Below are 24,354 nucleotides of genomic sequence, written 5' to 3' on the forward strand. Positions count from 1 at the left end.
CAGATTTTGTCCCAGGATTTATTATGCATTTCTTCTTCTTCGTTGCATGGTTTAGAATAATAAGGTGAGAAATGGGTCTATTCTGAGTTCATCCTGCACTGCAGCAGCTAAAAAAGTCCATTTAATCCCAAAAACGCTTTCTTTTAGGCAGGCTGGAGCAGAAACACAGTAACGATGAAATGTGTGCTGTTCTCACATTCTTCCTCTGTATGTACACATAAACAACAAGGCAGGGAAATATAAAAGGAATTTATTTTATTGTTTGGGTACATTATTGTTCAGTGTACATGCTCACATCTGAAACAAACTTTACGTGCTTGATAACTCTCCCACCCCGCAGACATCTACACGCCAATACCGATTTATATTCATAGCGGCAAGTGCTATGTAGCTCCACATAGGGGACACAGGAAGTGACATATAGCACCTTCATGCGGCGTCGGAACCGCGTAACAAATTCACAGCCGCACCGGCAGAGCTCCAGAATATGCAACTCGGCCGGTTCACGCGCGGACGCGCTACAAGTGCGAGGGCCCGCCCAACGCTGCTTGCAGCTTTAATTTGGCTTTGTTTTCCAAAAACGTAAATTCACGGCTCTGTTTTTTCAGCGTTTCTTGTTCCTCGGTTGAACTCGGACAGACTCGGAAATAGTGGGCGTGCTTGTCTGCACTGCGTGTCAACCGGCGGTACAATCGGATGATCCCGGGCGGGCGGAGCCAAGCAGGAGGAAATGGTACCTTTGTCTGACAGTTCCCAAGAACACCGGCGACCAGCAGCATCCTCCCAGCGCTTCAGCTCCACAGCAGCGAGATAAACTAAGTCACAAACACACACGGTGAGCTCCTGTGAAACGGGGACACTGCAGGCTGCGGGCTGCACACGTCTGACAACGGAGATTAACGATTACCGATACACGCCTGCAGGATGGAGACGCAGATACATGTGCCCGTCGGGTCACCGGTTATTAGAAAAGTCCCCATTTTCGTGGACGAACACGACGTGACAGAAGGGGCGATGAAGCTTATTAACGAGCTGAGACCGGCGTGGGACCCGAGCCGTGTCAAGACCAAGGTAACGTTAGCCACTAAGCTAGCGGGACAGAGGATGCTAGGCTAGGCTAAGGTTGCAGCAGCATTAGCACCGAGGAGGAGGCCGGGGCACACCAGCCAGGCTGTCACAGCTGGTGAATCAAGACCTCTTATGTATGTCATGTTAGCAAAATCCAATGGTGATGTTAGTTAAGCTAGCTCTGAGCCAGCCAGTCGGCTGTGGGTGGGGAAGTAACGTTAACGTTAAGTTAGACCGACTGTTACGGTTCCATTATATTACCTACATTTAGCTGACGCTTTTATCCAATTGCTATAACGTTATATGTCAGAGGTCGCACCCTTCTGGAGCAACGATTGGTGTCCTGTGCTCATTTCATGAGCAACACAATGGTGGATGGGTCAAAGTGACAATCGAACCCGGGTCTCTCACGCCAATGGGACATCTTATCCACTGCTCCATCACCACCCAGGCAGCTTGGTGTGTCCACAGCATGCAGCATGTAGACCATTTACAGCACTGAGGCCGGGACCCGGTCTCAGCTGGGGCTTAGAGGATGTGAGGGTGGTTGTTAAGGTGACTGATAACAGCCTGCTCCCGGTTTTACACTCAGAGTGATGCCCTGTATTCACAGCCAGTGACAAGTACAGGGGATCAGGTCACAGTCAGTTTTCTATGTACACCTTAGAACAAAATGCAAATAATACTTTTTAGGGCTGAAACAATTCCTTGAGTAACTCGATTACTAAAAGTCATAAATTGAAATTCCTTGCATTGAAGCTTTGTGTACTCACAGTGTAATTAGTGTAAAATAACAGTGGGCAGTGTGCTGTACTATACAGCACAACCTGTTTTGCAGGGATGATTATTAACAACGCGCTCATGCTGTGTGATCAGAGTCATTCAGATATTTTTGGTGTGATTTGACTGCACTGATTACAAAGAGGAGGATAAGAGAGAAGACTGAAAGAGTCCAGGATAACTCTGTACAGTGCAACTCCTATAAGACTGAGCTAAGCCCACCACTGCAGCACGACGTCTGTCCTTCGGAATCTCAGCAGGAAGCTGAATGGTACCATCTGTGCATCCAGTCCTCAGAGCGGACCCCACACAAGCTATATGAAGGCTAGTAAAGAATGTAGGCGACATTCATTATGGATATATGTAATGGCTAGTTAACAGTGTAAATCAGTGTGGTGGCTAGTTATGTTGTCCCTACATTAGCTGGGTTTTGTTCAAGATATTAAACCACAGAAATAAAATCCTGCAGTCAGTTTGTGAAAGCTGAGCTTCATTCATGTTATTTATTATTCTGATTGTCACAATTCCTGTCCACTAGCCTTCACCTCTACAAATGCCTCAAAGAAGACAGTGAAGTTATTCCTGTGCTGTAGTGAGGCTGAAACTTTGAGTTCTGAATATATACACCTTTTTTAAAGCAAAAGGTGTTTTTGCATGCCAGAATGTTATAGCACATAAATGGAATAAATGGATTTAGTTAGACAGATAATACTGTCTGTAATTTAAAGAGGTGGTATTATGCTCATTTTCAGGTTCAAAATCTTATTTAGGGGTTGTACCAGAACAGGTTTACATGGTTTAATTTTCAAAAACACCATATTTTTCTCATACTGCACATTGTTGCAATTCCTCTTTTCACCCTGTGTGTTGTACACTACAGAGTGATGCATCTTCCTTGTACAAAATCTTTGTTGGAAGTTGCACATGCACAGTTCTCAGGTAAGGACTACTAGCCAATCAGAAGCAGAGATGGGCGAGTCGTAAGAAACAAGTTAGTGTGATCCAAAAGCTTCAGACTGTGACCTTAACCTAGCAGATGGTATAAGTTACTCAAGTCCACAACCACACAACATAATTGTTCCACATCTGACCATAAACCGCTACAAAAATCAATCAATTCAACTCAACTGCCAAAAAATGCTACCATAGCGCAAATCAATAGACTCGACTCTACTCGGCCCTGCTCCGTTTTCCATTGCAGATAGTACCCAGAGATTGTATCTAGCTTGTCGTCATAGCGACGCCACACACAACTGCCGCGATGTAAGGTTCAATGCGACACACACACCAGCGATCCACACAGCTTTCTCTTTTTTTAAGTTAAAACGTTTCAACATTCCTCAGAGTGTAAAGACAGAGAGAAAGCAGTATGAAAACCTTCCAGCTGTGTTTTCATCTGCCGTTATTGCTGCAGCGGTCTGTGGGACGGCGGGAGCAGAGGGTTGTGGAGCTCCTCAAGTGAGAAAATATTCAAGCATATTTTTGTTCCGCCATCACTCCTCGTAAAACTGTCAATACTCAAAATCTACACAGTTGATTTCTCACATCAAAACTTCTCAGAAGTTGATTTAGTGATGAAATTACATACGAAAACTGTAAAATATAAAACTTCTGTTGCTGCCCTCTCTCTGGCGCATGCAATGACGATGCAGTGAATAGTGAATATTCTCTCTGACCAATCAGCAGTCTGTCGTGTTTTCACGTTACATTTTAGTATCCCTCAGCTCGCTTGGAACCTTGACGGAGGTGAGGTGATACGAAAAAAAGTACCTGGAAGCAGGTACAGGTCCAACATTTCTACAATGGAATCCCAAACAAAGTCGAGTCGAGCCAAAGGGCCTCCGCTCAGACTAGCTTGGTTTGAGGGCGTGTCTAACCCTACCCTTACGCAATGAATGGATGGATTAATCAGCAGAATTCTTGATCACTAAAATAATCGATAGCTGCAGCCCTAAATAACGTTATATAAAGACACATTAATCCGATGTAAAAAAATATGACTAGAGTAAATGTGGTGAATGGTGTAGTTCTGCATTTTATAAGACAGCAGGATGTAGAGAGCGGGCATCGACCTGTATAAAGTACATGGAAACAATAGAAACAAACATACAGGTCAGGTAACGGATACAATGATCTGTGCCAGATACCTGAACTACCAAGGGAGTTTAACCTGCTCAGATTGAACTGGGTTTGTCCAAGTGGACAAACTCTGACTGCCTCCATTGGTGTTAAACTACGAGGACGGTGAATAAGGAGTTAGCTGTACAAGTAAATAACCTTGAATATACTCTGACATTATGTCCTAAATTTTTTGTTGAGTGATCACATGACTTCACTTTGCAAGGCTGCATCGCACCGCTCCAGGGGAAAATCGAATTATACTAAACAATCGGATTTAGCAACAAGGAAATACATATTTTTTGCCTACTATCACCATATGATCATATGCATGGGGACTTCAGAGACAGTGCTTTGGAGTGGGCCTGTTCAGAAGGACATAGGGATTTGGATTTTTTTTTTCGGAAATCTTTGACTGAGTTGTTTTTCCTTGAAAATTTACCACTTTATTCTCCGAAATTTTCAGAGTTATTACCCCGCTGCTCTGGCGCCGTATTTTTTTGTATTTCTAAACAATTAGGATAATTCAATCATAAAGATGGACCTATGGATGTGATGCTATTGTGTTCAGCTGCAGCCAGTGGAACAAGTCAGGATGAAATCTAAAAATATTCTGTCAGGTGGTGTGTATAAACTAGGGCTAACCCGAATGTCATTTTTTGAGCTTCGACGCTTCGATAGTAATTAAGAGAGAATAATCAAAGCTTCACTTCCCCCAACCCCCGTGGCGGATCTCAGCGGTAGAAAAGAACAGCAGAATAAGGATAAATGCCCAAGAAGTGAGGGAGGATCGGATAGGGGAGAGGTAACGGCGGAGTCTATCTGTGTGAGCGTGAGCGAGAGAGACGCTCCGTTTATTTATTCTCACAGCCAGGCTAACAAGGCTAGCAGACCCATGTGCAGGACTAAGAAAGGGAGGAGTTGGATAAAAGAGGAATATTTATTGCAGGTTAAAAGGATCGGATATTGAGCAGGTGAAGAGCGACGCAGAATGAAAATAACAGCCGTGTGATAATTATTCCTCTTTTATCTAACTCCAGTCTCCTCTGTTAGATCTGCACCTGAGTCTGCTAGCCTATCCAGAACAAAGTTAAAAACAAAGTTTTGGTGATAATAACTTGCTGTTTTAGTGAGCTTACGCTCTCTCACCGTTATCTCTCTGTCATCAGATTGTCCTTCACTCATGTCATTTCCAGAACTTCTCGGGCATTCATCCTTCTGCTGTTCTGCTTCTATCTATGAAATGCATAGCCTTATCTAGCTCATGAAATGACAGCCTGCTTATCAACAGACATCTAAACAATCTGCGTAACGTGACCATTGAGCCCACGTCGTTCAAGCTTTGATAAGTCGGTGTTACATTGCATACATTGGGCCAGCACTAGTAACTACTAATTATTTCCATAATTAAACACTGACCTTGTATTAGGGATGAAACAGTATGAAAATTTCATATTACGTACATAGTGACCAAAATTATCATGGTTATCAGTATTATGGTGTTGTAAAAATGTTCTGATACACACACTGAAACCATTTCAACAAGTTTTATATTGTAAATTACAAATAAAATTGCCATTTTGTTTGCATAAACATTAAAATAACAGCCAATACTTTTTGTAAACATTTGAAAAACATCTAAGTGTGCATGCAGTGACCTCATGCAGTCTTAGAAGACAGTGATAGTAACTGCAATGAGCTCAACAACTGATATAAATACAGAGAAGTCCGCAGCGTTTCTGCTGTTCTGACACTTTTACAACTAATTTGATAGCTGCTGGACTTAAAATGAACAAGATATGCTGGTTGGACGCATGGTCTATCATAGACGAATAGTCTGCAAACACACAAGGCACACAGCAGCAGAACACATGTATTGTTTTTACAAGAGCAGCTAACACTGAGAATAATCCTTCATTTAACAACCAGTTGCCAGTCTCCTCTGAAAACTGTCAGGATGTGCGGTATGTGTACAGGACAGAGCTGTACACAAGTGTAGTCTAAGCTTGTACCTGATGTTTTCAACCCTTAACAAGTAGGTAAGTTAGTAATGACATACAGCTGAACTAATTAGTAATACTTAGTTACTAATTTAAATAATGTTATAAACAGTCAAAAACGTGCTGTACAGGGGAGATGTTAGCTCACGCTAACAGCCTTCACTTTTCCAGCAGTTGGGGAAACTACAGATTTTTATTAACGGTGACCTACACTGCACGTTTACTGCCAGGCTGAAACTTACTGCTAATATTTTTCTCCGTTAACTTTCACCGTCATGTTCTGCTGTTCTCTCTCTCTCATTCGCTCAGCCCCACACAGTCACACACCGAGAACTGGCCACGTGTTAAGTATCACCATGCTTGCACAGTGTGCGAGTTAAAATCATTACTTGTGAACTGTGCAATTTTACCATGGTTTATCGTTAAACCGGTAATCGTTTCATTGGTTGAGTTGGGGAGGATGTTCACCAGCAGCGAGAAGCACTAAATGTGGTAAAGAGCAGCAGGGCAGCACTATTGACATAAACACCTGATTAGCCCCGCCAGCTGGTCAGGAACATTGTCCATTTCCAAAAATCCCACACACAGAGTTCCTGAAAACAGCAGTGTTCCAAAAGCAACACAGTCTCATGTTACAGTGTTCTCATAGTAAAGACAGAGTGATCTGTCTCACTTGGCCGACTGTTAGGCCGCAGAACGTAGACCCGTTCACGGGGAAAAGATCAGGCAGCATATGGCTGAATGTTTACCTCTGTCTGGGTCCAAGCTTATCACTGTCTGTGGATGTAATGATGGACGGCCTTAGAGGTGTATTGTGTGGCGGGTAGAAGGGATCAGTCATGTGGTAGCTTAGGCTTGTATGCCTGTGTATGTGCGGCCATAACACGGATGCCTGCGCACCCATCTTTGTGGTCAGCCACGTGTGGAATGCCAGATATGTGTGAGTGAGCGTCTGGGCGGCGGAGATGCAGCCACTCTGTATATTGTTGTTGTGTTGCTGCAGTGGATTCCACCAGAGTTTTGTTGTCACTCAGATATTTTAAGGCCCAGCTTCAGGCACAAAAGGCTTTTTGCTTTGTCTTCATTTTAGTACAGGCTTTTGACTTAACTTGTTGACAATGATGCTTCACCAATACCTCATCGTTTTTTTTTGTGCTGTACGAGTCATGTCGATAGTCTGCCTATCGCTGTAGGAGGAAACAGTTGTACAACTTGTAACGCTTTCATCTGAATGAAGTTAACTTAATGCAAATTAGTTTTCATAAATATTATGGCTTGCGAATTTACTGCATTACAACACTGCAATTTCTACAGTTCAGTGGTTAGCAGGAAAATCAGGGGAACATCTCTGCTGCACCTGACAGTGTTTCCCCTGTCCGTTTCCCTGTCACCTCACTTTGACCACCTCCCATCGAGTCACGGATTGCTTCACCTTTAGCAAGACATTTCTAACTTCATGTCAAAGCGTTACTCTTATGCTGTCACACCACAGTGCTGCTCAGTTTAGAGAGCTTAGTCAATCTGACAGAATCTTTACACTCGTACATGCAAACCTCACGAAAGAATCTATTTTCTCTAATCTAACGCCAACATCATTCCAATATATTGACATTAAAAATGACTGAAAAGTCAAATAAGATATCAACCAAAGTCTGCACTGTTGATCTTGATCTTATGACAGCTGGTAGCTTTGTAACATGACCAGAGAACACCCATATTCAAGACACAGCAGCACAGGTGAATGTAGTGCAAAGAGTAAAAGAAAGATTAAAACACAGTCAAAGTAGAATCAGTGATCAGGGTGATTTCCTTTCTTGCTCTTCAGCTCTTCACTGATGGAACCACCAACAAGCTAGTGGGCTGCTACGTGGAAGACAGTCCAGAGGACGTGGTTCTGGTCCGAGTATATGGGAACAAAACAGAGCTGATTGTGGACAGAGACAATGAGCTCAAAAGCTTTCAGGTAGAGTCAAACAAATGAGTCCCATGGTCCAGTGAATTTGAATCAGTAAGTGCTTCAGAAGTGTTTCTTATATGTGGTGTATTTTTGTGTCTCACCTCTAGGTTCTACATGCTAACGGTTGTGCTCCTCGCCTCTACTGTACTTTTCAGAACGGCATCTGCTATGAGTTCATGCAGGGGGACGCTCTTGGGACGCAGGATGTCAGGGATCCTTCCTTACTCAGGTCGGGGCATGGTACAGTCATGACACTGACTTAACTCAGTGGTTGTAGAATCATAACACTATGCCAAGCAACGCTGGACGGTAATTCTTAGAATCCTCTAAGGTTTCTGCTATAGACACAAACTACTGTACAGTGCAAAAATGCCCCGAGGCCACACAGGAAAGAGGCAAATGAAGCAAACACATGTGAGTCACATGCAAATGATAGTTGGCAAATGATCCATACTGCAAAAGCAAATGAACCAAGGCCACTTCCAAAGTCAGGTTTGTGCAGAGGAGTTGTTCATGCCACGTTATTACCCGAGCGATTATTGTAATGTGCCCAAAGCAGTCCATAACTATACTTTACCTGCTGCTGCAGCCAGTTCAGCTCCTGTCTGAAGCCTTCTACTACAATTATTCAAAACGTCTTGTAAACTACTAGTGATTTTCACACCAACATGTGTTAACAGGTCCCAGGTATAAAAATAAACACTGTGGTCTACGCCATCTCCGTGTGTGTAACATAATGCATTCAGTTGTTTTTTACTGCACTTTTACAAAAACTCTGCAAGAGATACCTATCGTTATCTATCCTTATAAAGTAAATAAAATGATGTTAACCCTGCAGCAGGCTTGTCTGTTACTGGCCTGTTGGCTTTCTTTATAGCTGGAGCCAATGATGTAGTAATTTCATGTTGAAACGTGGTCACGGTGATGACTTTATTTCTCTTCTCAGACTGATAGCCAGGGAGATGGCTCGCATCCATGCCATCCATGCACACAACGGCTGCATCCCCAAACCCAACCTCTGGATCAAGATGCGGAAGTACTTCTCCCTCGTGGCCACAGAGTTCACCGACCAAGCGTCCAACATCAGGTGAGATCTGGCTTCTCATCTGCTTCTCAGTTGTTCAAGGTTGGTGCTCAGCGTGCACACAGTAATAATGATGCAAATAGCTCACCAAGCGCTGCCTGATTTGCCTCCAACATTTGTCATGAGGACGGAGTCAATTTCCGCCGAGCTTAATATCATCTGAGAGCAGAGTGAAGTACCAGAGGCAGTTCAGGTTTTGCAGGCAAACTAGTACCTTGTTGAAACAGAGCAGTTGAACAGCTGATGTATTAGGGCTGAAGCTAACGATGATTTTAGTATTCAAAGGTTTCAAAGATTCATCGGTGCGTCGTTTAAGAAGTACTTTTGCTTGGCGGTAAAGGGATCAGCTGAGTGTTTATAGGTGATAGATATGTATTAGTCCTTTCGGAAATTCATAGTTATACTACAGGCTCGTGCAGACTTCACGACTTTCAGCATCGGCCGATGGCCGTGCAGTTCACACAACTTGCCGTAATGCTCCGCATTTGTATAGCGCCTTTCTAGTCTTTTCGACCACTCAAATCGCTTTTACACTACATCTGCTTTCACCATTCTCTCACATTCATACACTGGTGGAACAGCCGCCAGGAGCAATTCGGGGTTCAGTATCTTGCCCAAGGACACATCGATTAACGGACAACCCGCTCTACCTCCTGAGCCATATAATAAAAAAAACGTAATATGACAGCAGTCTTGAAGTCGTTGTGGCGTTTACACTACTTGACTGATCGGTGACAGGGACACACACACTACAGGAGCTGACAACACACAGTAGCTCCGCTTTAATCTGCAGAGCTGCAGTCTCTTTTGATTCAACTTACATCATAAATTTCCAGCTAAACTGAGGCGTTCTCTTTCTCTCTCGCCTGTCATTCACCGGTCTTGTGCTGAGTTTTACGTGCATTACTGCTGCCGACAACTGCATGCACGTCACGGTTCCTCGTGGGTCTATTTCAAGTAGCCGGCTATTTTAAACTGATAAAATATTCTTTGTGTGGTTCATCAACGGTGATAAATTATCCAAAAGTCCCGCGCAATGCGGACAACTCGGCACAACACCAGTCAAGTCCGTCTCTTCAGCAAGTGTTCCTCTTCTGCCAATACACACATACACGCTACGTCTACACATGCACACTGACACCCAGGGTTAGGGTTACAATTTTGGATTTATTCCCACACTTTAAAAATATTTATTGAAAGTTATATTCTTTTTAGATGTTTATTTACAGCATTAAACATTGAAATGTATATTGTAATAGGCAGTATATTAACTTATTGGGAGAAAACTGGTAGTTCTATGTAAAATCAGACGTTGAGCCCCAAATTCGGCAAAATGGTGTGATCCTTGTTTCGCTGCGAAGCTTCGACTGTGAGATTGACAGTCGAATCAGGCTCAGCCCATCGAAGCATCGAATCTTCAACTATTAGCCCTACTATTAGATTAGGTCTAGCATGTGGCTTATGTAACTGTAACAATAATAGCCAACTGGATTAGGGACTCTGAGGCATGCAGTTTGCTTAGCTTGGTGGATCAGGTCACTTTACGTCTTCCTTGGTTACACAGCTAGAGTGTCCTGGTCCTGGACAGCAGAAACTTGTTGCTCTATGGTTGGAAGCAGACTGTAAAGAAGTCTTGGCAGAGATGTGATTTCAGTGGAGATGACAAAACATACTGGTCACCTTCCATAGGCTAGCAGTGTGATGTCTCTGGCAGGCAGAAACTCAGGCTGCGGCGGAGGAGGGGGATTAAGCCCCATAAGACCATTACAGTTATTACAGTTAGCAGAGGGGTCTCTGCTCACAAGTCTGGTTGGCTGAGACACTAACTCAGCTACTTAACCCTTTCTCTACAAGTCAATGATACCACTTTCAGACTGACACATTCCGATGATCTAAAGTGGTCAGCGCCCCATCGGGCCAGTGTGAAAACATTAGTATTTATAAAAATAAATCAGAAACTCAACATCCTGCAGTTGCTTTGCAGCTCTTGGCGCATCGTTATCCAATCCAGAGTTGTAGTTACGTCACGTTATTTCTCTAATCTCGATCAAGCGGCAACCTCTGGATCTGAAAGTGAAACCATGCAGATCTCTCTGACGGCCAGCAGGGGGCGAGTCTGCTGGCTCCAAAAAGAAGTCCGGTTCCATTAGAAATAATGGCAAAATGTTTTATTACCTCAGTAAACACTTTTAAATGGGTTTATGGTCTCAGTTGCTAGTTTCAAGTCTTCTTCAACACAGCATGATGTTCATTTAGTAAATTATAGTCCTTCTTAGGGGGAAATAGACGATAATGCACTATATGCTTTTGGGCGGGACTACCTTGTGATTGACAGGTTGCTACCATGGCAACTTGTATCCGCTGCTCTGTGTACATTTTTTTTCATTAAATGGCTGTCAACAGGAGAGAGCGCACGTCATGTTTGAGTCTGTTAGTATGTTTTGTTTTAAAAGTAAATGTTTTGTTAACCTTTTTATTTTTTATAATTTGAACTGTGATTACATTTTAGTTTAGTTTTTTTTTGTCCAGGATTTATTTAATAACTAATTAAACATGTTAACAGAATAACATAACTTATAAGACTTTGGTTTTGTTGTAACACTGATAAATAACTTTTGGAAGGAGGGCCAGTAAAAATTGTCTTCGGCCAGTAAGTTTCAAACCACTGGCCTGATGCGGCCAGTTGCAAAAAAGTTTAACGTTGAGCCCTGATCTGTAACTGTGCTCCCAGGAGCCGTGTGCGCTCTGTGCATGTTGTTTCACTTCACATGTTCCCTCTATGGGATGATCCCAGAACAAGGAAACGCTGTTAGTTTTACCAGTACCACCTAATTTAGCTATTTCTTTCCCTTTTGCCCTTTCCCACCACATGGTACCAGCTCGACTTGCCTCAACTCTACTCGCCTTTTTTGGTTTTCCATCGAGGAGAAGTTGTACTTGTACCTGCTACCTGTTACTTTTTTTCCCGTATCTCCTCTGTTGAGGTTTCAGGCAAGATGAAGCGATACTAAAAGGTGACGTGAAAACAGACCACTGGTTGGTTGGAGGGAATCATCACTGTTGACTGCGTCATCATTGCGCGCGCCTGAGTGGGACTAGCAACAGAATGTGTTATATATTACTTTGTCATGTTATTTCAGTGTTTCCCACAAATAGGGCCGCCCAAGTAAAGCCCACTGCAGGGGCGTGGAATTAAAACAACGCTGGTAGACTGCGTGAGCTTACTGTGAACTTAGAACAATGATCAGGCCTTGCTCCCATGATGTCTAGTGACGTTTTGCAGCGCAGGTGTTGTACCGAATTCTGCATGCCTGCCGTGAATTGCATACACCTCACGGGAGGTAACGCTCTTTTATGCTGAGAAAAGAGGTGGATGCAATTTTCGGCAGGTAGCCTACAACCGAATTATACATTCACGCAGTCATTCTGTGGGAAACGCTGTATTTCATCTCTAAATCCACCTCTGAGGAGCGGGCCAAAGCCGAGTCGAGTTCAGGCGAGTTGAGCTGGTACCAGCGGTGGAAAAGGGCCTGGTGTCCCATGCTCGTGGGGCCAGTACTGCACTTGCAGCAGTCCAAGAGAAGAAAGTGGAGTGTGTTCCTCATCTCTTTTTCCTGTCTCTGTGCTCCTTGTCCAGAATCCAGCAGGAGGTTCCCAGCAAGGTGGTGCTGGAGCAGGAGATGGTGTGGATGAAGGAGCATCTCTCCACCCTGGGCTCCCCTGTGGTGCTCTGCCACAATGATCTGCTCTGCAAGAACATCATCCACAACAGCAAAGAAGGTAGCTACCTTTTGCCCACCATCCTCTGCCACGTCCTGAGCCTATCCATTTCATAAAGAACCACCGGCAGGGGCTCCCCTTTCTGAAGTTGAAAATATTTCGTCCATATTTTTTCCATTATTTTGGGTTGCTGTAAGACAACTACAGCCTGAGACACGCTGTCAGTCCCAGACTTCTTTTGGGTAGCGATGGTCCACAGTTGCTGCATTTTTGTTTTTGTCCTCCCTGCAGTGAGTCGACATCCACCCCCAAGCTTCACCTTTCAGTGGACAACAGAGGTTTACATTTGCTGTGCGGCTATGATTGGCCCAGCGCAGTTATCACCCTAACTGCTAGCAGCTAATCAAAAAGACGTGTGCAACTAGCCAGCCAACAGCACAGTAGGCAGGGCTTGTCAAACTTCTGGCAGGGGAAAAAAAAAGTGCTCTGCTAACACCTAAGAGTCCAAAGTTGTCTTCTATTGCTGAAGGAGATAGAACACCTGTATTTGAGCACCATTATACACTTTACATTTTATGTGTGGTCTTGTTGTCTCTCAGGTCACGTTCGCTTCATAGATTATGAATACTCCAGCTACAACTACCAGGCCTTTGACATTGGCAACCACTTCAATGAATTTGCAGGTTTGGTGAAGCACAGTGTGATTTGGACGTTAGCCTTATGTTATATCCATACAGTTTAGCTTATTGTACAGTTGTGTGTGATCAGGGATGGCCGAGCTGGACTATGGGCTGTACCCCAGCCGGGAGATGCAGATGGACTGGCTCCAAGTGTACCTGCAGGCATACAAACTCTTCACCAAGAAAACAGAGGAGGTCAGCCCGCGAGAGCTGGAGACCCTCTACGTACAGGTCAACAAGTTTGCTCTGGTGAGGAGGAACATGTTGGTGAAAACACACACACTGCATCTCTGACACACACCCACAGCGTCTCATGTTACTTCATCTCTCCATCTCTCAAGGCTTCTCACTTCTTCTGGGGCTTCTGGGCGCTCATCCAGGCCAAATACTCCTCCATCGACTTTGACTTCCTCGGGTAAGTATCTGTGCGAGTGTGTGAAAGATTTAGAGATGTATAAGAATAATGAAATGAACATCACTGGTTAAATGTTTGAAGGAAAGGAATGCTTCGCTGAGCTTTTACCACCATCCTCACTGCTGCTACAGCAGAGAACCTCGGTTTCAGAGCCCTATGTCTGTCCCAATGTGCTGCAGTGTGTGTCGGTCGACTGGAGTTTGGTGCTCTGCTCCCCAGCGTTGGCATAGACTGATGGCATACAGAGTATTCACAAAATAGTTTGAATTTTTAGTTCTGACTATGTCTGTGCTGTCGGCGGGCAATACAAATAGTTTGTAATATAATATAACTTTAAATTAGTTATTTATTAGTTATTAGGGCCCGAGCACGACCGTGTGAGGTCCCTATTGAATTTGCTAAGATAGATATATATATATTTTTATTTTTTCTGCAAAGTAGGCTCCATTGACGGGGCCTAAACATACTTGAAAACTCACCAAAATTTGCAAACATGTCAGAACTGGTGAAAAATTTTGTAATTTATGGGTTTCGCGCATGGGCGTGGCAAAATGACTCGCTAGCGCCACCTAGAAAATTGGAAAAGATTAGCCCCTCGTTCACGTTCAACCTACATGTACGAAATTTTCTGGGGACATGTATCATATCAAGACGCACAAAAAAGCCTCAAGAACCCATAGCTTAAAGTCAACAGGAAGTCGGCCATTTTGAATTTTACGGCCATTTTTGGATGATTTACACACTTCGTACTTTAACGAACTCCTACTAGGGATTTAGTCCGACCGACTTCAAATTTCTGCTGTGCCTTCTAAAGGCATTTAAGATGAAAAGTTGTGCTATTTTCGGGTTTTCGTCAATGGGCGTGTCCGTGGCGTGGCGTCAAAGATCAAGTCTTCGCCATGACACAGGAGGTTGTTGTAACTTCAGTGTACATGCTCACATCTGAACCAAACTTTACGTGCTTGATAACTGTCCCACCCCGCAGACATCTACACGCCAATACCGATTTATATTCATAGCGGCAAGTGCTATGTAGCTCCACATAGGGAACACAGGAAGTGACATATAACACCTTCATGCGGCGTCGGAACCGCGTAGCAAATTCACAGCCGCACCGGCAGAGCTCCAGAATGTGCAACTCGGCCGGCTCACACCCGGCCGCGCTACAAGTGCGAGGGCCCGCCCAACGCTGCTTGTAGCTTTAATTATAGTTTTGGATTTTTCATTAGTTAGGGCTCGAACAGCGACCTCTTAGAGACTTACATGTCAATATCCAGTCATAGTAATAGCGCCACTTACTGGCATCTGGAAAGGACCTGTTTCAAAATATATTTCTTATGCCTCTTTCATATTTTTACACCACTTAGCAACTTAACGGACAAAAATGTCCATAGTGAGGCATTTATGCTCCTTATGACAGGTTGACCACATCCATCTCAAAGTTCTTGTCAAATTCTCTTGCCTTGGTGAGTAATTATTTGCAATTGAACAGGAAGCTGTTTCTTGACAGTTATACCCTAAACCCAACCGGAAGTCAGCCACTTTGAATTGAATAACTAACTGACACCTCAACCAAACTTTGTGAGATATTTTCGACATGTCACCTGTTAGATTTTTACATTAATAACTCCAGAATCAGATAACACCAAACTTGGTAGGTATATGTATCGTGTCCAGACTTAAAAATAAGCCTCTTGGAGCCATACCCTAAACCCAACAGGAAGACAGCCATATTGGATTGAATATGCAAGAATTTTACATTTACACCCTCCATATTTTAACAAACTCCTCCCAGAGATATGATCAGATCGACTTCAAAAGTGGGCTGTGCCATCCCAACACCCTTGTGATGTTAAATTGCAAAGCTTTTTTTGATTGATCAAACGGCGTGTCAATGCTGTGGCGTGGGGTTCAATTTTGATGATTCACCATGAAAAAGGAAATAGTGTGTAAATCGGCTGAACATGGTCAGATCTGCCCCAAACTTCATGTGATTGATAAGACTCCTGCCCTGAAGACATCTACATGCCAGTATCCACTCGTAGAGATAGCGCCACCTAGTGGCAACAGGAAGTGACATGTTTTATTTGTTGCTGCTTATTTGCCTCACCTGCTTCAAAACAGTCTCAGAAGAGCCTTAAGACATTGATGATGCCATGTTGTGAATCTTGTGAGTTTTCGGATAACGGCGTGGCGTCAAAGTTTGATGCTTCGCCATGACACAGGAAGTTGTTGTAACTTCGCTGTACATGCTCCTATCTCCACAAAATTTTACACATTTGATAAGGGTCACGCCCTGAACACAGCTTTCACTCAACCTCATAGCGCCACCTGCTGGAATTAGAAAGTGTTCCTTCAAAGATGCAGCCCCTGTGCACCAAGATGCACAAAACCTTTGTGGTACATGTATCATCCAAAGACACAAAAAAAGCCTCTTGGAGCCATACTCGAAATCAGACAGGAAGTCATCCATTTTGATCAAACTCACCAAACTTTTCATAAAGTTCGTATTTTATGGGTTTTGCACATGGGCGTGGCAAAATTGCTTGCTAGCACTCCCTACAGAGCAGCCCCCGGACTAAGTTTCACCTACGTGTACGAAATTTCTGTGGTATGTGTATCATGTCCAGACGCACAAAAAAGCCTCTTGGAGCCATTGCCTAAACCTAACAGGAAGTTGGCCATTTTTGGCGATTTACACTCTTTGTATTTTAACAAACTCCTCCTAGGGAATTAGTCTTATCGACTTCAAATTTTCGCTGTGAAGTCTAAACCCATTGAAGATTAAAAGTTATACAAATGGTTATTACAAGTCGACCGGTTTGCCTGTGGCATGCTGTCAAAAATCGATGATTCGCCATGAAACAGGAAGTTATTGTAACTTCAGTCCTACATGCTCAAAACTGCACCTAATTTTACACATGACACAGGAAATTCACAGCCACACCGGCAGAGCTCCAGAATCCGAAATGCGCCCGCCACACATTTCGACGTGCTACATGTGTGAGGCCCCGCCCAACGTTGCTTGCAGCTTTAATTTTAGTTTAGTTTTTATTAGTTTCAGTTTAGTTTAGTTAAGTTTAGTTTATTCACAAAACATTAAAATACAAATACAATTAAAGCTGCAAGCAGCGTTGGGCGGGCCCTCGCACTTGTAGCGCGGCCGGGTGTGAGCCGGCCGAGTTTCACATTCTGGAGCTCTGCCGGTACGGCTGTGAATTTGCTATGCGGTTCCGACGCCACATGAAGGTGCTATATGTCTCTTTCTGTGTCCCCTATGTGGAGCTACATAGCACTTGCCGCTATGAATATAAATCGGTATTGGTGTGTAGATGTCTGCGGGGTGGTGGGACAGTTATCAAGCACGTAAAGTTTGGTGCAGATGTGAGCATGTACACTGAAGTTACAACAACTTCCTGTTTCATAGCGAATCATCGACGCCACGGACACGCCCATTGACCAAAACCCGAAAATAGCACAACTTTTCATCGTCAATGCCTTTAGAAGGCACAGCAGAAATTTGACGTTGATCCGACTAAATCCCTAGGAGGAGTTCGTTAAAGTACGAAGTGTGTAAATCATCCAAAAATGGCCGTAAAATTCAAAATGGCCGACTTCCTGTTGACTTTAGGCTATGGGTTCTTGAGGCTTTTTTGTGCGTCTTGATATGATACATGTCCCCAGAAAATTTCGTACATGTAGGTTGAACGTGAACGAGGGGCTAATCTTTTCCAATTTTCTAGGTGGCGCTAGCGAGTCATTTTGCCACGCCCATGTGCGAAACTTGTAGAATACGAAATTTTTCACCGGTTCTGACATGTTTGCAAATTTTGGTGAGTTTTCGAGTATGTTTAGGCCATGTCAGTTGAGCCTACTTTGCAGAAAAAAAAAAAAATATATATATATATATATAATCTTAGCAAATTCACTCTAGACTCAGGAACCACAAGTAACCCTGCATTCTGGGAGCGCAGTGCTCTGGTGGGATAGTAAGGTACTATGAGCTCTTTAAGATAAGATGGTGCCTGACCATTAAGAGCTTTGTATGTGAGAAGAATGATTTTAAATTCAATTCTGGATTTTACAGTAAGCCAATACAGAGAAGCTAAGACAGGAGAAATATGATCTCTTTTCCTGGTTCCTGTCCGAACACGTGCTGCAGCATTCTGGATCAGCTGAAGAGTCTTTCATGGACTTTTTCAAGCAGCCTCATAATAAAGAATTGCAATAATCCAGCCTAGAAGTAACAAATGCATGGACTAGTTTGTTCCTGATTTTTTGCAATATTGCTTAGGTGAAAAAAGGCGGTCCTTGAAATTTGCTTAATGTGAGACTTAAACGACATATTAACGACATAGCACATTGATATAATAATGACTGCGAGAAATTTTAGTAGTGGTGGTCACAATTCAGCAGTGGCGCACCACCGCTCCTGAATGCATATAGGGGAAACACTGTTACACTACATTAAATGTCTAGTATCAACATTTGTAAGCTACACATTTTACATATTTTATCTTCTTTTCATAAATAGGCACAAAGCTGCATCACTGCATTACAGTTTAAATTCCCTCACCACCACCTTCTTGCTCCTCTTTCTTGCAGGTACGCTGTGCTACGCTTCAGCCAGTACTTCAAGACCAAACCTGCAGTGATGGCCCTGCAGATCCCAGAATGAGAGGCCCCAGAGGAAGAGCGGAGCAAGGGTGGAACAGGTTTTCTGCTGGGACTTGCTGTAGGGTGGGAACTCTTCTCTGTGGGCCAGCTGCTGACAGACCACTGCTTGGTCTGCGCTATAACTCTTTCATTCCATAGCTCCACGTCTGTCACATCTCTAGCTCAAGACTTATAAAGCCTCCACATTCTGTCTGTACGTGTGTGAGTGTGTGCTTGTAAACGTTTAAGTTATCTAGATAAACCTAGCGTCTTGCTTTTCCTCTTAGGGCAGCTGAACAAGACGTAGTGAGCAACGCAGACTCACTGTAGGGCAGATATCACATACTTTAAAGCTGCTTTATTGTCGAAATATTCCACAACACTGGTAATGTAGGTCACAGAGGGACCAGATTGTGGGTTTGACGCTGATATTAACAGATAGTTTGTCCTGCTCTGTGTGTTGTGTCTTTGGCTCAATGCCATGGCCTCATTATAGTTAGAAACTGACGGGGGCATTTCACCTGGTGTGTATGGCGAAACCATCCCTCCATCTGTCTGCAGATACTTTAAGTTCTGATCTGTGCACTGCACTTCCCAGAGATCACCTGTGCATCAAACTGTGGACGGTACTGTGTCATCTCTCTCCTCAGACTGCTTCTGGTGTTGCAGTTTGAGCTTCTGTCAGTCCCTCTTCTGGTTATTCCAAGCTTTGTTTGTGCTGGTGGACTTTGACACAGAGGACCTCCCAGACACTGAGCAGAAAAGCTTTTCATGGACTGGCTGTTGGCTGAATCACTATTGTGTTATAGCAATCGGTGATAGAGAAGCTCTGTATGCATTTATTTATGTGAAGACATAGTGGATTATTTACCATCTCAGGTGAAACACCTCTTCCGTTTGGGTTACTTTAGCAGGTATTGCTTTGTGTTCAGGTGGGAAGTGATTCTGAAGGAGGGGAGGAGGTGGCTGTTGGTTAAAAAGACCTCAATGTGTGTGTTTCTGTCTCAACCTGTTTTTCCACCTTCTTGACTTTTATGGTTTCAGCTAATTGCTCTGTTGAACTTTCCATTTGAACTGTCCAGCCCTCTTGGAAAATCCCAACCTCCCTCCTCCCCACGCTCCACTTTTTTTCATATCTGCCTTCATCTGGAGCACCTGCTGTACAGGCCATCTCAGCATCAGAGACTGCTCTCAGCCCCACTCTGTCACCATCCCCAGCCCAGATTTGGAGCCACATTTTGTTACATAATGAGATGTTGTATAAGTTGTATCTGTTTGGATCAAGTTTAGCTTTCACAAAGAGGCAGGAATGGGTTATCTGGGGCTGCGTTGCTGTTGTTAGATCCCCTACGGCACCTGATACTCCATAAACATAGTCATTTCCAGAAGCACTGAGCACGTGTTTTGCGATCCCCACTTTGCAATGCAAAACTTTCCTTTTTTTTTAAATGACTCAAATTATATCACTCCACTCTAGAGCTGCAATCCTTGATTATTTTTATTATCGAGTGTTTTAAAAAATGCTGTATAAATAAATTATTGGCAGATTATTTTTTTGATTCATTGTTTAATCAGTGAAATGTAGAAAAAATAGTGAAAAATGCTCATCAAAACTCCCAGAGCCAAAATGACCTTGTTGCATTTACATGATTTATAACAAAGAAAGGCAGCACATCTTCACTGTGGACAAGCGGCAGCCAGAAAATGATAAGCGTTTTTTCACAATTGTTGCTTGAAAATGAAATTCATCTTCCGCGGCTTCTGTCAGAGTGAGGCTGAGCACACCCTGTCATCTGATCAGACTGGACTGATTAATGCAACACATTCATGACTGAATGTGGGCTCCAGAGAAGGCATGTGTCCCCCCTCCACACTCTCTTCAGGATAATTAATCCCTTGTAGGCCAGCAGGGGGAGACACTGAGCTCTGACCTTTGTCCTCAACTGTAGGTCTCATGTAACCAACAGGCTTAATAATTTACCTTCAGAACAGCAGAGACTAACCGATGTGCAGTCAGTCAGGACAGTTAACCTGAGAAGAGACGCGACAGCTTTCAGCAGGATCACACTGATATTTGAAATGTGTCTGTCGTTCTTAGATGTGACGATCAGAGCATAGTATAACTCATGCTAGGGCTATGTGAGGTGAAATGGTTAAGAGTTACTCATATTTGGGTCAAAAAGCTGCCAGAGTTGTCCTCGAATATCTCCCACGTCAATAGTGCATTTTTAATGTAAAAATAATCAAGAGGCCCTTACTGTAGGGAACTAAAACTGGAGTAATCTGCTTAATAGATTTGCAGACAAAAAAACAAATTAGTGAGCTTGCTGTTGAACCCAAAACCCTAATACCCCGTTAGGAATTCAGCCCGGATAAAAAGGGCATTTGCACTTCATAAGCACTGAAGGAATTTTTCAGTTCACTTTATAGAGGACACTGACCCAGAATGGACCTCATCTGGTGACACAGTTTGGGAGAAAAGTTAGTGCAGGTATGTTAAGTTTCGTTCCAGCAATCACTGAGCTCCATACTGAAAACACTGAGTCCAGCCTGTCCTCAACACTTTGCACTGGTTTCAGCAGCCCTTTGGCCCGTTGGTCACCTTACCCTCTGTCTTGTGTGGCATCAGAGTAATCTCTGAAGTTGTTCAGTCCGGTGTGAACACTATAGGCTTCAACGTGCTTCACACATTGCATTACCAAACCCCTGAAGGACCCGGATCCTGGCACTTTCTCCTCTGAGAAACACTCAGGATGTTAAAGTAACATCCACGGTCACATCCACATCCAACACAAGTTTGGAACCTACCAGTACTCTTTAAAGACTAACTTTTTACCAGCATTTTTTAACGGCCTTATTTGGTCTGTTGCCCCACCATGCTTCTGTAACCACAGTTGTCACAGTGATGTCACAGTGTACTGACACACACTGTAGCAGCTAGGAGGGAAGTTAAACAAACAGAGGTCAGCAAAGACACAAGGTTTTCAGTAGATACCAGCACCAGACAACTAAATGGATACTGATTTGAGACGGAACAATTTCAACTCAAGGCTCACTTACTTGCTTTTTCAGGAGCATCACATGGTCTTTGTTAGCAGATAGTACGCTCAGTTGTCATGGAGATGTATCCGTTGACATCTGGCAAAAGCGGGTTGGCACCGCTCTGTCAAACTACAGTTTCCAAGGTCATGAATTATGAATTATCTGTTGTGATGTTAAATGTTTATTCTCTGACATCAATAATGTAAGCACTGTTTGTACAAATGCCTCAGTTATGTTTGTGGATATACCACAAATGTTAAATTGGGCAAATTGAGTACAGGAATTTTACATTCAAGCCAAACGGGTTCACACAGTGTGGGCTGAGCCTCTCACCAGGTGCTGGTAAATCTCTGTGTGCTGGCAGTGAACCGATGGTGATGTGTTTTATGGCAACCAGCAGGGACGGGTTTGCCAGAGCTGAGGGGGCAGGTGACCGTAGTGACAGCAGTAACTCAGTATGGCAGAGTCTGTTGGTCCTCTGAGTGGTGTGATTTACTCTCACTGTAAGAGGGGGGAGACAAAGATCCACTGCAGCTTCAAGTACAAACGATCTTGTGAGAAAATGAGACCTATGACAGATCTCTCCTCCTGTGCGTCTTAGTTGAAACTTATTTTGTTTACCAAAACATTAGCTAAAGTTAGCTAAAGGCTTTGCACTGTTGACTGCACTGACAATGAAGTTTGTAGTTTCAGAAGACCATCGAATGATAACAGTCACGCGTATAAATGCTAAAAGCATAATTTTCACATAATTATATTGTATAATTATTATATAATTATTTTATAATAATTTTATAGAAAAGTTTATTTATTAAAAAGGACCTTTCTCAAGTCATACAGTGACGCAGTGCTTAAAACTGCCTGTAACTGTGTGATATGGTGATATAATCTTTGGGGACCAGGAAATAGAAGTAGTGTGTGTGTTGCCCTCAGCTCATTACATTACACACTGGGTACGGTGAAAATAAGCCAAGCAACACGTTGGTTTGGACATTCAGTGAACGCTCCTGTTTAAAGCTCAGGTGTAGCGACCTGACAGGCTGGCTTCATGTTTTATTTGGTGAGTGGATCTAACGTTTTTTTGTTTTATAATCATACCAACATGTGCAGCTTCAGAGGGTTAAGCATTGCACTTCATTAACTAGAGATGGTGACTAATGAAAGGAAACCAGCATGAAGCGTGGGTCCAGCACCAGCCGCTGTAGCGCTGATTGGCATTGACTTGAGTCTCTGAACTTCTTCTGTCCGCCTGAGGTCTGGTGACCGTGAAGGCTGTAGCATCTGATTAACATAATTTTCATCCTCCTCAAACTGATCAGGGAGCATCAGGCCCTGTGGTGGGGCGCTGTCATCCTGGAGAGACCACTCCAGGGACACAGGAGTGGATTTTCACTCCTGTCCTGTCAGTCCCACAACAGTGACCTCTTCTTATAGATTCTCTGGGCTCTTGATATAAAGTCAGAATCAGCATGTTTAGGTTGCTGTTAATGCAGAGCCGCTGTGTGGAAGCATCTGCACTCGTTATCGTCTCCACTGATTTATTCAGCTATTTCCTTTCATTTGTCACCTGTTCATTTGTGTGAACGTACTAACTTCACTTTGAGAAACAGATTTTCCCTCTTCCCCTATTTAATTCCTGTACATGCTTTGAGCGCTGTGTTTGGGAGCCAGGGTTTGTTTGGCTTGGAGATGTGACTTTGTATATGTACTCATCCACTGCTAAAGAAGTTGCTACTTCAGTGTGCGCGCGGCCAGCGGAGATGGAGGATGTAAATACTGTAAGAAATACTGTGAAAAAGCTTACTATACAGTGATCCTTCACACCTCTGTAGGAGTGGCAAGAAGAATTATTAACAGTGAATATTTCCATTAAAATGTATATAATAATAAAATGTCTGTGTGCTTGTGATTTGTCCGCTCTCTAAGTTCTTCTCCATGAACCTACCAATATATGATGAATATATAATCATTTCCTCCCGTTAGTTTGTGTGCCAACCGACTTGGTGCTGGGGCTCCCGTAGGAGGGAGGATGGTGGGACATCCTACCAAAGTAGTATAGACTAACATCCAGGCATGGAGCTCTGCCCTTTTCTACTCACAATCACACCATCACATTATCGTGTTTAATCTACAGGAAGATATACTTTAATCCGTGGCAGGATGTGGCAGAAAACATTCGATTCCAGGCACTCAAGCAGGGTAAAGAGTGTTTTAATACCGGGAGGTTTATCAGGTTAAAATACACCTGTGGTTTACATTAATGTTCCTATTTCAAACAAAAGGTAACTTTAATTGTTTGCTTGTTTTAGTCATACATATTACGTTTAAAAGCATAGTATTTTGCTTTCATTTTAGCAGCTGGAGAGGTAATGTGCTGTAGAAAAGGAAATGAACATATGTACATTTGCTTTTTTTTTTTGCAAAATAAGGGCTCACTTGAACATCAATTAATGGAGAAAATAATCAGCAGATCAATCCAGAATGAAAATAGTTATTAGTAATATTTACAATTTCACTCATTAAATAGTTCAAAACTAGCTCCCCTCAACCTTAATTAATGTATGAGGAATAATAATCTGATATACAATAGTCACAGGACATTGAGTACTTTTACTTTTAATACTTTAAGTACATTTTCCTCATTAAACTCGATGCAAAACTTTTACTAGTAACATAGTATTTTTACAGAGTGGTATTTTTTTTTACTTAAATAAAGGATCTGATGCTTCATCCACCACACACACACACACACATAACTGAGTATGTAGAATAATTATTGGAAAAATACTGTTTGGCATATCAGCAACCCATGACAAACCTACAAATAATACATT

General features: G+C 43.1%; 1 protein-coding gene across 1 annotated transcript; it reads left to right on the top strand.

The window, feature by feature from the left end:
• The first annotated feature begins 513 nt into the window (after positions 1–513).
• On the top strand, positions 514–23,429 carry etnk2 (ethanolamine kinase 2). Its single transcript, XM_038696244.1, has 9 exons — positions 514–1,071; positions 7,792–7,929; positions 8,031–8,152; positions 8,870–9,010; positions 12,645–12,787; positions 13,327–13,410; positions 13,496–13,656; positions 13,749–13,822; positions 18,428–23,429. The coding sequence occupies exons 1-9, from the start codon at positions 925–927 to the stop codon at positions 18,498–18,500; spliced, it is 1,083 nt and encodes a 360-aa protein (XP_038552172.1). The 5' UTR covers positions 514–924; the 3' UTR covers positions 18,501–23,429.
• Positions 23,430–24,354: the final 925 nt, after the last annotated feature.

The sequence above is a fragment of the Micropterus salmoides genome, unplaced genomic scaffold (assembly GCF_014851395.1).
Source record: "Micropterus salmoides isolate LMB-PRFRI ecotype aquatic unplaced genomic scaffold, ASM1485139v1 Ms_hic_scaffold_4, whole genome shotgun sequence".
Lineage (NCBI taxonomy): Eukaryota > Metazoa > Chordata > Actinopteri > Centrarchiformes > Centrarchidae > Micropterus > Micropterus salmoides.